Source organism: Salmo salar, chromosome ssa17, assembly GCF_905237065.1.
Source record: "Salmo salar chromosome ssa17, Ssal_v3.1, whole genome shotgun sequence".
Lineage (NCBI taxonomy): Eukaryota > Metazoa > Chordata > Actinopteri > Salmoniformes > Salmonidae > Salmo > Salmo salar.
The window spans coordinates 55,619,634-55,633,913 of record NC_059458.1 but is presented as its reverse complement, the minus strand read 5'-3'; the positions used below and the strand labels follow the sequence as shown (position 1 = coordinate 55,633,913).

At 42.9% G+C, this 14,280-nt stretch overlaps 1 protein-coding gene across 2 annotated transcripts in view; it reads left to right on the top strand.

Annotated features, from left to right (window-relative positions):
* Positions 1–6,068, top strand: part of pde3a (phosphodiesterase 3A, cGMP-inhibited) — a 96,565-nt gene extending 90,497 nt beyond the window's left edge. For both annotated transcript variants that reach the window (XM_014153016.2, XM_014153017.2), the window contains 2 exons: positions 2,016–2,283; positions 2,840–6,068. In XM_014153016.2, coding sequence (XP_014008491.1) covers positions 2,016–2,283; positions 2,840–3,159 — 588 coding nt within the window. In that variant the 3' untranslated portion in view covers positions 3,160–6,068. The remainder of the gene's footprint in view (positions 1–2,015; positions 2,284–2,839) is intronic.
* Positions 6,069–14,280: the final 8,212 nt, after the last annotated feature.

The window sequence follows — 14,280 nt, the reverse complement described above, 5'->3', positions numbered from 1 at the left end:
TCCAATTGACTCAAATGATGTCAATTACCCTATCAGAGGCTTCTAAAGCCATGACATCATTTTCTGGAATTTTCCAAGCTGTTTAAAGTCACAGTCAACTTAGTGTATGTAAACTTCTGACCCACTGGAATTGTGATAAAGTGAGTTATAAGTGAAATAATCTGTCTGTAAACAATTGTTGTAAAAATTACTTGTCATGCACAAAGTAGATGTCCTAACCGACTTGCCAAAACTATAGTTTGTTAACTTACATCTAGACGTTCCGCTAGCGGAACACCTGCTCCAATATCCAATGATAGGCGTGGCGTGAATTACAAATTCCTCAAAAATACAAAAACTTCAATTTTTCAAACATATGACTATTTTACACCATTTTAAAGACAAGACTCTCGTTAATCTAACCACACTGTCCGATTTCAAAAAGGCTTTACAACGAAAGCAAAACATTAGATTATGTCAGCAGAGTACCCAGCCAGTAATAATCAGACACCCATTTTTCAAGCTAGCATATAATGTCACATAAACCCAAACCACAGCTAAATGCAGCACTAACCTTTGATGATCTTCATCAGATGACAACCCTAGGACATTATGTTATACAATACATGCATGTTTTGTTCAATCAAGTTCATATTTATATCAAAAAACAGCTTTTTACATTAGCATGTGACGTTCAGAACTAGCATACCCCCCGCAAACTTCCGGAGGAATTTGCTAATAATTTACTAAATTACTCACGATAAACGTTCACAAAAAGCATAACAATTATTTTAAGAATTATAGATACAGAACTCCTCTATGCACTCGATATGTCCGATTTTAAAATAGCTTTTTGGTGAAAGCACATTTTGCAATATTCTAAGTACATAGCCCAGCCATCACAGGCTAGCTATTTAGACACCCGGCAAGTTTAGCACTCACCAATATCAGATTTACTATTATAAAAGTTTGATTACCTTTTGTTGTCTTCGTCAGAATGCACTCCCAGGACTGCTACTTCAATAACAAATGTTGGTTTGGTCCAAAATAATCCATCGTTATATCCGAATAGCGGCGTTTTGTTCGTGCGTCCCAGACACTATCCGAAATGGTAAATCAGGGTCGTGCGCATGGCGCAATTCGTGACAAAAAAATTCTAAATATTCCATTACCGTACTTCGAAGCATGTCAACCGCTGTTTAAAATCAATTTTTATGCCATTTTTCTCGTAGAAAAGCGATAATATTCCGACCGGGAATCTCCTTTTCGGCAAACAGAGGAAAAAAATCACAAAGACGGGGGCGGCCAGGTCACGCGCCTAAGCCCACAGTCCCTTGATCGGCCACTTGAGAAAGGCGATAATGTGTTTCAGCCTGGGGCTGGGATGACGACGTTCTGTTTTTTCCCGGGCTCTGAGCGCCCACGGACGACGTAGGAAGTGTCACGTTAGAGCAGAGATCCTTTGTAAAAGATAGAGATGGCAAAGAAGTTCAAGAAATGGTCAGACAGGCCACTTCCTGTAAAGGAATCTCTCAGGTTTTGACCTGCCATTTGAGTTCTGTTATACTCACAGACACCATTCAAAAAGTTTTAGAAACTTTAGGGTGTTTTCTATCCATATATAATAAGTATATGCATATTCTAGTTACTGGGCAGGAGTAGTAACCAGATTAAATCGGGTACGTTTTTTATCCAGCCGTGAAAATACTGCCCCCTAGCCATAAGAGGTTAACAAGAAATTTGTGGAGTGGTTGAAAAACAAGTTTTAATGACTCCAACCTAAGTGTATGTAAACTTCCGACTCAACTGTATATCACAGTCATTGTAAGTACATTTCTTCTCAGTAAAGTAGCTATCAGCAAAGTCAGTACTATTATGAAAAGACAAGCACATGTGTTTAATAAAGGCAAGTTTTTTGGGGGGGTGGTGAGAGGGGGGTGCTGTGGGATTACTCAAATTACTTTTTGAAGAGGTGGGTTTTCAGACGCTTATATCTAACATTCTGCCATGTTTACCCATACTGCACCACTCCTCAGGGCGATGAGGAGTCGAGTCTGGGCCTTCCCATCAGCCCCTTCATGGACCGCTCTGCGCCACAGCTCGCCAAGCTCCAGGAGTCCTTCATCACGCACATTGTGGGTCCGCTCTGTTCCTCCTACGACTCCGCCGCCCTCATGCCGGGGAACTGGGTCGACCCCGCCGATGCACGGAGGAAGGAGGAAGAGGAGGTGGGGGAACTAGAGACAGAGGAGGAAGAGGAGGATACAGCAGAGGAGGATGTGTCGACTAGCTCTGAGAGTTCCCGTAAGAGCATGTTGACATTCATGTTGAACTTCTTTGAGTTGAAAGAAGTCAGTTAACAGAAACCTATTGAAATCAAAGCTCAGCTTGAAATGGCCCAGGTATTGAGTTGTTGACATAGGGCCGATTGATAATACATGTAGTGGATTTAAGCAATAGGGCCCAAGGTGGTGTGGTATATTGGCATGACGCAAAGCGGATTGCCTGGATACAGCCCTTAGCCATGGTATATTGGCCATATACCACAAACCCCTGTGGTGCCTTAATGCTATTATACACTGGTCACCAACATTAATAGAACAGTTAACAAGTAAACCAAGTCAGCCAATAAGCATCCAGGACCCAAACTACCCGGTTTATAATTAGTAGTAGATACAGAAGCCTCATATACACGAGGCTACCTGGTCTGCCTTAAGGGTATTTGGTCTACCCAGGTTATCAGACCCTGCTTTGTAACCCCTGTCCAGAGCTTGTATGATAAGGGTTTGCATGTTACAGTATAAGGGGATAGAGATGTAGTAGGTTTTGTTCTGAGGAATTGTTTTCTTCTTCCCTACAGAGAAGCACGTGGTGAAGCTTAAGGAGAGCAGGAGGAGAGTGTTCTGTCCCATCACTCAGCACCTTCTGGACAACCACGAAATGTGGAAGAGAGTCATTGCCTCGGAAACCCAGGACACGCCGGACAGAGAGGCGCCTAACTGCCTCAGCAACCCCGCAGAGCCAATCACAGCCATCCACGAGGAGGAGGAGGAGCCAGCCAGCAAGGAGGAGCCAATAGATGGCCAGGGAGAGGAGACGGAAGGGGAAGAGACGGGGCTTGCAGAGGAAGTGGCTGAGCAATCAGAGACTGCGGAGAAAAGGGAGGAGGAGCTGGAGTGAGAGGATTATCTTTGACCCTTGAAGATCAGGAAACGGAACATTTATCCAAACTCATACCCTCTCCCAACTAGACTTTCTGACTCATGTCAGAAATTATACCCTATTCCCCATGTAGTGCACTAGCTGGCCAAAAATAGTGCACTATACAGGTATTGGGGTGTTGTTTGAGACGCAGCCCCTGATATTTGGTTGCCAGCAAATCACTTAGACACAACACTGTAGAAGTTTGGAGTAACATGTGCCTAAAGAAAACAGGGTGGAGGGAGGGAGGGAGGGAGGGCAAGCTGAGGATGAGGATGAGGGAGGGGTGGGATTTGTTTTACACACGTATTATATTGGATCAGGTTTCCACACCGCAATACGGACCCACAGAACACTGACCCCACTGCTAGTCTCAAGACACAGCCGGCCATACTAGTGGTCTGCATCCACCTGTCCGCCCCCACAGAACCAAGGTGTACAAAGTGGACTGTACTGAATAAACAATACAAACACTAGCTCCTGAGGACAATGAGATGAAAGTGCGGGAAAAAAGCTGTGTCCGCTCTGTGTTGGTTCTCAGGGAGCGAGGAGAGGACTGAGGACTGGGGAGAGGAGGGTCAGTGTTGATACAGAGTGTGCTCACACACACGCATGGAGGCAAACACACACTCACACACACAAACCTATCAGATGATTTGCTAGCTACCCCAGGAAGAGGGAATGGGAAGTCTAACATAGAACCCTGTAGCTCTGAAAAAGCTTTATATTCACTCAAGGAAAAAATCCACAGCACAGTGTTTCTTCACATTCTTCATCTCTCTAATTGTTCCAAATATACCATGTTTTCTCTCTCTCTCTTCTTTCTTTCTTTCTTTCTTTCTTTCTTTCTTTCTTTCTTTCTTTCTTTCTTTCTTTCTGTCTTTCACTCACTCCACTTTTGTGTCGGTCATTCAGACTCTTTTTTCCTCTCACTCCTACGCAGTTCCACAGGACTCAGGAACACAGACACACCTCACTGGGCACACACTGGTTGAATCAATGTTGTTTCCACTTCATTTCAACGAAATTACGTTGAGCCACAGTGAAATTGGCATTGCATTGACATCTGCCCAATGGGACACAACACAGAGCCCTCATCCTTGTACTCTTTGTCATTGTTACTTCAACCAACACAAGTTATTGTTCTTTCCTTTGTGTTATTGGTTTGTGGTTATACTTTCTTATTTTTTTCAGCTGTAAGATTTTCTCTCTCAGTGACGTTTGTGTTTGGTAACTATGGTGTGAGCCTTTCTTATTTTTCGTACCATGTATCTTGATTATCTGCACACTACAAAAGGAATCACTTTGAAGAATCACACGGTTTCTTATAGAGTTAGACCTTTCTTTTATTCAGAAGCCTAGTTAACTATTCCAATGTAAGATGCAGGATTTCTCTCTTCATAGCCTTTTGACCCAGTAGATAAATACATGTACCACCTCGCTAGAGAAGAAGCATTCATATTAGGATTCATCTGTGGATGTCAATCTGACCATGACACTGAAAAAGAGATTCACCTTTTTGAAAATTTCTCTACAGCCATCTTCATTGATAAACTCTTTCATAGAACTCTCTCGTAGAACTATTTTGACGGTACACTGACCTCTAGCCTGTATTTCAGTCCTCTCTCACAATGGGATCTACCACCCAATACCCTGACAGGAAGTTCAGCCAAGAGAGCCATTGTCGAAAGTACACAGATTCTCTTTCAGTCTCTTGAGCGAGCATCATTCCCCATAGAGTGAGCTGCCTCACTCAGTTCCTTCAGAGAACCAAGGTTACAGTTGTAACCAGGCATTTTCCATTTAACGCTGGGAAATCATCTATTTCTCCAACAGGCTGAAATGATAACAGATAACAGACCTTGGGCTCCAATAGCTTTCAGCAAGTCAAGTGATCAAATTAAGTTGCTGAGTGAGCCTTGGAAAGCCTTGAAGGAGATATGGAGGAGCCCAGAGGTTCAACCAAGAGAACAAGGTTACAGTTATACTCCACATACCCTCAGAGAGACTGTGCTGCTCTATAGAACATGGTGAATCACGCATGGGGCTGAATGCAAACAAAAGTATGAAGAAAGATAATGCAGTAAAAATATCCATGCCAAGAAAGACATGTTTTCTTAGTGTGTGTTTGCTGACTCCCTCAAAGAAGTTATGTATTTATTAACTTTCTGATAGTTTCAACATTTCAGCCATAGGTCTAACTGGTTCAACCAGGAACCTGTCGAAGAAGGACAATATGGTTGAACTGTAGCTACCCCATTGTAGCTATAACATGATACATCTACAGTACCTGCAGCTATCCCATCTCTCCCTATCCATCCAGCTCCTAGCCCAGGGCAGCTCCCATGACATGACCAGGCAGATCAGGCCTAAGCATGTGTACGTCCCAAATGGCACCCTATTCCCTACATAGTGCACTACAGTTGACCATAGCCCTATGGACCCTGGTCAAAAGTAGTGCAGTAAATAGGGGAAAAGGGTGCTATTTGGGACACAGCCCAGGTGGACTAGCCAGCCAGCCTGAGCCAGGCAGCATGCTGCAGTCAACACATGGACCAGTGCTGGGCTCCTCGTGGCTGTCCATAGCTCCACAGCTCCATTTGATGTCCAGAGAGAGAGACGAATTGGTGGTTACAGAAGGATGAGAGGGAAGGGAGAGGAGAGAGGGAAGAGGATATGAGAGAGAAGCGGATAAGAGAGAATGGTATAGGAGAAGGAAGGGAATGAGAGAGGAAGGGAGATGAAGACGGGAGGAAGAGAAGAAGACGGGAGGAAGAGAAGCGTTTGGAGGTTTTCTGAGGTTGGTCAGTCTCTTTTTTGTTCACTGATGGTCTCTGTGGAAACGTCACTTTGATTGAGGAGCCAATTAAAATGTCTGTCTGTCCGTCCATCTGCCTGTCTGGTTCTCCTTGAAGATTTTACCCTTGACAGCTTGTTGTGAAACGTTAACATTATCAGGAAAAAGTATTTGTAGGATGACAATGTTTAAAGCAATACTGACACTTATTCTGTATCTGGAGCGTTTGAGTTGCACTTTGTGACCTGCAAAGTCAAGGGAAACCTTGTCTTATGTAACATTGCAACTCGAGTTTATGTACCGAATTCTTTAATTTTATCCAAATCATGTGCCTCTCTCTCTCTGCACTAACTGACCCTCCTCTCTCTCTCTCTCTCTCTCTCTCTCTCTCTCATATATTATGTGATCTGTTATGGGTGATTATCTAACAGTGGCATTTAGTGTTGTAGCTGACATAACATCTTGTGATGGGCTAGGGGCCAGGTGGTTGCGTGAATCGTTATAATAGTTATTGGCCCATATTAAACGATACAGAGAAGAGGAATCAGACATTGCTAGTCAACCCCTGACCCATACATCTGCTGAGTCACTGCCTCATCTGAATAAGGCCTTTCACAATTTCAGTGTGTGGCCTAGGGGGAACTGAACAGTAACAGACCCAATGGAGTGAATGCAAAAGCAATATTCGCAGCCTATGATGACCTGTGTGCATGAGTGGTTGCGTACGTGTTCTACGGTAGCATTTGTTCAAGGGGTATTGTGAATGTGATTTGGTGGTCAACATTAATAAGCTACTATGGTAGGACAGCACTATATTGCTCTTCCTAATATGTATGAGTAGTCCATCTCTAATTCCTCGACGTGACCACACTTCCCACTGTATCTGTTCAAGTCTGACAACACCTAAACCAATGAGTTCTGTCACCTACAGGGATTTCAGATAGCTTTTGGAGTGGTAAATTTCAATGTGGATTTCTAGAAAAATTTGTTTATCCACTACTTGGTTTCCATGCAGACTACCACAGGTGGAGGTGGATGGGAGATGGAGAGAGACAAGAGTCCGGAATTGTACGCTATTCCTTAATTGAGCTGTGGACAAAAGGAGTGCACATGGTGGGAAATAGGGTGAGAGCCTTTCAGATGCTGGGTCTTGGAACAATGATTAATTCTTTACACTTTGTCCTCTACCTCCCTCCTTCTCGTCTACTGTTGCAAATCAAATCAAATTGTATTTGTCACATGCGCCGAATACCACAGGTGTGACCTTACAGAGAAATTCTTACTTACAAGCCCTTCACCAACAATGCAGTTTTAAGTAAATACCCCCAAAAAAGTAAGAGATAACAAAAACAAATAATTAAAGAGCAGCAGTAAATAACAATAGCGGGGCTATATACAAGGGGGTACCGGTACAGAGTCAATGTGCGCGGGCACCGGTGTCGAGGTAATTGAGGTAATATGTACATGTAGGTATGCATAGATAATAACAGAGAGTAGCAGCAGCGTAGAATGGGGGGGCAATGCAAATAGTCTGGGTAGCCATTTGATTAGTTGTTCAGGAGTCTTATGGCTTGGGGGTAGAAGCTGTTTAGAAGCCTCTTGAACCTAGACATGGCGCTCCGGTACCGCTTGCCGTGTGGTAGCAGAGAGAACAGTCTATGACTAGGGTGGCTGGAGTCTTTGACGATTTTTAGGGCCTTTCTCTGACACATCCTGGTATAGAGGTCCTGGATGGCAGGAAGCTTGGCCCTGGTGATGTACTGGGCCGTACGCACTACCCTCTGTAGTGCATTGCGGTTGGAGGCCGAGCAGTTGCCATACCAGGCAGTGATTCAACCCGTCTGGATGCTCTAGATGGTGCAGCTGTAAAACCAATGGGGGCGTGCTCGATCCTCCTTTTCCACAATCATCTCCTTTGTCTTGATCAGGTTCAGGGAGAGGTTGTTATCCTTGCACCACACGGTCAGGTCTCTGACCTCCTCCTCCCTATAGGCTGTCTCATCGTTGTCGGTGATCAGGCCTACCACTGTTGTGTCGTCAGCAAACTTATTGATGGTGTTGGAGTCGTGCCTGGCCGTGCAGTCATGAGTGAACAGGGAGTACAGGAGGGGACTGAGCACACACCCCTGAGGGGCCCCTGTGTTGAGGATCAGCGTGGCGGATGTGTTGTTACCTACCCTTACCACCTGGGAGCGGCCCGTCAGGAAGTCCAGGATCCAGTTGCAGAGGGACGTGTTTAGTCCCAGGGTCCTTAGCTTAGTGATGAGCTTTGAGGGCACTATGGTGTTGAACGCTGAGCTGTAGTCAATGAATAGCATTCTCACATAGGTGTTCCAATGCTAGATTCTCTCTTCCAATGCTAGATTCTCTCTGCATCTCTCTGTATCGGTAAACACAGGATTGATATGACCCTTGGCAACAGCACTGTGCATCCCTGACACATGGATACAGTGCAGGGAGGCAGCGGGAGAGGGGAGGGAGGGAGGGACAGCAGCAGAAGAAAGACGGATGAGAGAGGGATGTTGTGTGTCATACCGGATAATTGGTTTGTCTTTAAGTGACACTCGCTGTGTCTCAAATGGCACCCTGTGTGTGTGTGTGTGTGTGTGTGTGTGTGTGTGTGTGTGTGTGTGTGTGTGTGTGTGTGTGTGTGTGTGTGTGTGTGTGTGTGTGTGTGTGTGTGTGTTGTGGTGTCAGCATGGTCTGACAGTCCTCTGAGCGCCTAAAGAGAAAAACCCTCCAAATGTTTGTCCTCCAGAACATTTCTTCCTTCTTCATCTCTCTTTTTTCATCCCTCTATTTCTACATGCATCTTGTTCAAAACACACCCAGGATCACATTTCACATTTCCATAAAGGTTAGTTATGTGGGGATTTTTGTTTTGTGGTATAATCGAAAGGCTGTGTTTATTCATAACATGCAAAGGTCAGCTATGTAACTGGTATGTGAGGGAGATTATACAGTATGTGTCGCGGTTATATGCATGTGAGAACACAGTTATTCATGTGACTACCAATCAGATGAGAGTTTAGCTCTGTTTGCTCCTATTACATCTGTCTGTGCTGGGGGAAGCTCACACGCGCATACACACATACACACACATCAACTGTAGACTGCCTCGTGCAATTACAAAGTCATGTGCAATTGTCTAGGGGAGCTCACTTGCACGCAATTCCAAAGTGTGTCATAATACATCCTATTCAGAACAGAACCTTAGATTAGGAATAACATCTTGGCATTTAGTATTTGACAAGGATGTGGTCACATGCTCTTGTTGACACATTTCTTTCAGAGTACTACTATTGCCATAATTCCACCCAATCAGTGGGCAGCAGCAACTCTACAATAGGAACCAAACATGGACAATAGGGCATTGAAAGCATTGCGCCCCCGTGGTTTAAACAAAACAGGCACAGTTTGAAGCCCAACATCCTTCCTCAGACTTTGCTTCATGTTTTAACTCTGTCCTGTGGGATGTATTTTAAAGGCTATTGCCAGGTTAATGTAGTCCTGTCTGTGCCATTCATTCTGTCTGCATCCTAAATTACTCCCTATTGATCAGGTCCCATATGGCTCTGGTCAAAAGTAGTGCACTATACGGTATAGCGAATTGGGTGCCATTGGGAACGAACAATATGTCTCTCTCTTTGTGGGCATATGTTTGATCACATGTTAGCCACAACGAGAACCAAACAAGCTTTACACCTTCTTAAACGAGACATATGAGACTTGTTTTATATATTTATCTATAGCCGGTACTTCACAAACTGAATAATTATTACTGTTTCTTCTCTCTTGTATCTTGCACTTAACACATGTAGCAATACCTATAGGATGGGGGAAAACAGACGTGTGATTCACCAGTATTTGTGAAGTATTTCATTTTATTACTGGTTTATTGTTCCATTTTGTACAAAATATATGCTGTACAGATATAACAAATTAAAACGACAACAAAAGTCTTTTAGATAAACTTTATTTATTTTTACTGTTTTTGTAATTTAGACACTATACTGTAGCTCCTTTTTGGCCAGAATTACTGAAAGTGCCTCTTGGTATAATGTATTACAAAGTAAATATACAGTATATTGAGATTATTAGAAATTGTCACTAGCTGAACAATGTGGATGTTGTAATGTGAATACTGAATAACATGAGTTAAATGCTGTGGTAATCGTATGTTTGTTCTCTTTGCCTCGACTTGCATTTCTTTTTTTCATCCTCATTATCTATTTCATATAACTATGTCAACATGAAGTATGTAAATGCATTTCAACTTCTCAGGTACGTCGTCAAGGTTACTGATACATTCAGTATTTTATTTGATTTATGCCTAACCGATAAGCCAACAGTCATAGTTGACTAGGTAACATCATAGCATACTAGAAAGATCCCACTCTTTTCCCACCCTGTTATAAGATGTTACTGAGATGTTAACAGTAGTGACGTGTCAGTATGGAGGGATTAAAAGAGAGAAAAAATATGGCTATGTTACGAGATTATAACTCATTAGTTGAGGATTTGTCTTAAAGCGTAGCTTTATACTCCTGACAGCCGGGGTTTAACACTGTTTCTATAGCAGATTAGCCACCATCCACCAGACCTACCTGGGTTCCAACAGTATTGGTTTTCTGTCAAGTACTTTTTTGAGCGTTAGATTGAGTATGCCTGGAGTGTGAGATGCCACATGGGTGGGTTTGCACTTTTGAGACTATTTCATTGGCTCCATTGTGTCACGCCAGCTCAATCAAACTCAGCTAATGTATTTGAAAGAGAACAGACATAATTTGAACCCAGGTCTACAGAACACACTGGTCTCTGTCTTTTGGTCCTGAGACTTGAGCTATGTGGAGGTGGAGGTAATTAACATCAACAAGTCTCACTTCCACCATAGAGATCAGCCAGCCATGGGTTGAACCCTGACCTGTAACCCCTTCACTTCCTCATTCACTAATCTAAAATAATGGTGATCTGGCAATTCTTAAGGCTGTTGTATTGTTTTGATTCAAAGACAAAGGGATTGAGGCAGCACTTAACACCAAGTTACCCTCATATGTACAGTACCAGTCAAAAGTTTGGACACACCTACTCATTCCAGGGTTTTTCTTTATTTTTATATTTTCTACATTGTAGAATAATAGTGAAGACATAAAAACTATGAAATAACACATATGGAATCATGTAGTAACCAAAAAAAGTGTTAACCTCTATGGGCTAGGTGGGACGCTTGCAGCCTGTGGCGCGATTTTCAAAACCTTAAAAATCCTATTACTTCAATTTCTCAAACATATGACTATTTTACAGCTATTTAAAGACAAGACTCTCGTTAATCTAACCACACTGTCCGATTTCAAAAAGGCTTTACAACGAAAGCAAAACATTAGATTATGTCAGCAGAGTACCAAGCCAGAAATAATCAGACACCCATTTTTCAAGCCAGCATATAATGTCACCAAAACCCAGAAGACAGCTAAATGCAGCACTCACCTTTGATGATCTTCATCAGATGACAACCCTAGGACATTATGTTATACAATACATGCATGTTTTGTTCAATCAAGTTCATATTTATATCAAAAACCAGCTTTTTACATTAGCATGTGACGTTCAGAACTAGCATACCCCCCGCAAACTTCCGGGGAATTCGCTAACATTTTACTAAATTACTCACGATAAACGTTCACAAAAAGCATAACAATTATTTTAAGAATTATAGATACAGACCTCCTCTATGCACTCGATATGTCCGATTTTAAAATAGCTTTTTGGTGAAAGCACATTTTGCAATATTCTAAGTACATAGCCCAGGCATCACGGGCTCGCTATTTAGACACCCGGCAAGTTTAGCACTCACCATAATCATATTTACTATTATAGAAGTTTGATTACCTTTTGTTGTCTTCGTCAGAATGCACTCACAGGACGTCTACTTCAATAACAAATGTTGGTTTGGTCCAAAATAATCCATCGTTATATCCGAATAGCGGCGTTTTGTTCGTGCGTTCCAGACACTATCCGAAATGGTAAAGAAGTGTCGTGCGCATGGCGCAATTCGTGACAATAAAATTCTAAATATTCCATTACCGTACTTCGAAGCATGTCAACCGCTGTTTAAAATCAATTTTTACGCCATTTTTCTCGTAGAAAAGCGATAATATTCCGACAGGGAATCTCCTTTTCTGCAAACAGAGGAAAAAATCACAAAGGCGGGGGCGGTCGGGTCACGCGCATAAGCCCAGAGTCCCTTGATCGGCCACTTGAGAAAGGCGATAATGTGTTTCAGCCTGGGGCTGGAATGACGACATTCTGTTTTTTCCCGGGCTCTGAGCGCCTATGGACGACGTGGGAAGTGTCACGTTAGAGCAGAGATCCTTAGTAAAAGATAGAGATGGAAAAGAAGTTCAAGAAATGGTCACACAGGCCACTTCCTGTAAAGGAATCTCTCAGGTTTTGACCTGCCATTTGAGTTCTGTTATACTCACAGACACCATTCAAACAGTTTTAGAAACTTTAGGGTGTTTTCTATCCATATGTAATAAGTATATGCATATTCTAGTTACTGGGTAGGAGTGGTAACCAGATTAAATCGGGTATGTTTTTTATCCAGCCGTGTCAATACTGCCCCCTAGCCCTAACAGGTTAACCTCTATGGGACCGGCGGGACGAATTCGTCCCACCTACGTAACAGCCAGTTGAATCCTGTGGCGCGATTTTCAAAACCTTTGAAATGCTATTACTTCAATTTCTCAAACATATGACTATTTTACAGCTATTTAAAGACAAGACTCTCGTTAATCTAACCACACTGTCCGATTTCAAAAAGGCTTTACAACGAAAGCAAAACATTAGATTATGTCAGCAGAGTACCAAGCCAGAAATAATCAGACACCCATTTTTCAAGCTAGCATATAATGTCACAAAAACCCAGAAGACAGCTAAATGCAGCACTAACCTTTGATGATCTTCATCAGATGACAACCCTAGGACATTATGTTATACAATACATGCATGTTTTGTTCAATCAAGTTCATATTTATATCAAAAACCAGCTTTTTACATTAGCATGTGACGTTCAGAACTAGCGGCGTTTTTGTTACGGTGCGTCCCAGACACTATCTGAAATGGTAAATCAGGGTCGTGCGCATGGCGCAATTCGTGACAAAAAAAATCTAAATATTCCATTACCGTACTTCGAAGCATGTCAACCGCTGTTTAAAATCAATTTTTATGCCATTTTTCTCGTAAAAAGCGATAATATTCCGACCGGGAATGTCCATTTAGCTAAACAGAGGAAAGTAAACAAAGCTTTCGGTCGACGCGGGCACGAGCCTGAGTCTCACAGTACTGTAACCAGCCACTACCCAAACGCGCTACTTTTTTTCAGCCAGAGCCTGCAAAGCCACGATTCAGCTTTTTACCGCCTTCTGAGACCCTATGGCAGCCGTAGGAAGTGTCACGGGACAGCTAAGATCCTCACTCTTCAATAAACAGAGACAAGAAGAACGACACCTTGTCAGACAGGCCACTTCCTGCATGAAACCTTCTCAGTTTTTTGCCTGCCAAATGAGTTCTGTTATACTCACAGACACCATTCAAACAGTTTTAGAAACTTTAGGGTGTTTTCTATCCATATGTAATAAGTATATGCATATTCTAGTTACTGGGTAGGAGTGGTAACCAGATTAAATCGGGTACGTTTTTTATCCGGCGGTGTAAATACTGCCCACTAGCCCTAACAGGTTAAACAAATCAAAATATATTTGAGATGTTTCAAAGTAGGCACCCTTTGCCTTGATGACAGCTTTGCACACTCTTGGCATTCTCTCAACCAGCTTCACCTGGAATGCTTTTCCAACAGTCTTGAAGGAGTTCCCACATATGTTGAGCACTTGTTGACTGCTTTTACTTCACTCTGCAGTCAAACTCATCCCAAACCATCTCAATTGGGTTGAGGTCAGGGGATTGTGGAGGCCAGATCATCTGATGCAGCACTCCATCACTCTCCTGCTTAGTCAAATATCCCTTACACAGCCTGGAGATGTGTTGGGTCATTGTCCTGTTGAAAAACGAATGATAGTCCCACTAAGCGCAAACCAAATGGGATGGTGTATTGCTGCAGAATGCTGTGGTAGCCATGCTGGTTAGGTGTGCCTTGAATTCTAAATAAATCACTGACAGTGTCACCAGAAAGCACCCCCATCCCACCTCCTCTTCCATGCTTCACGGTGGGAACCACACATGCGGAGATCATCCGCTCACCTACTCTGCGTCTCACAAAGACACGATTGTTGGAACCAAAAATC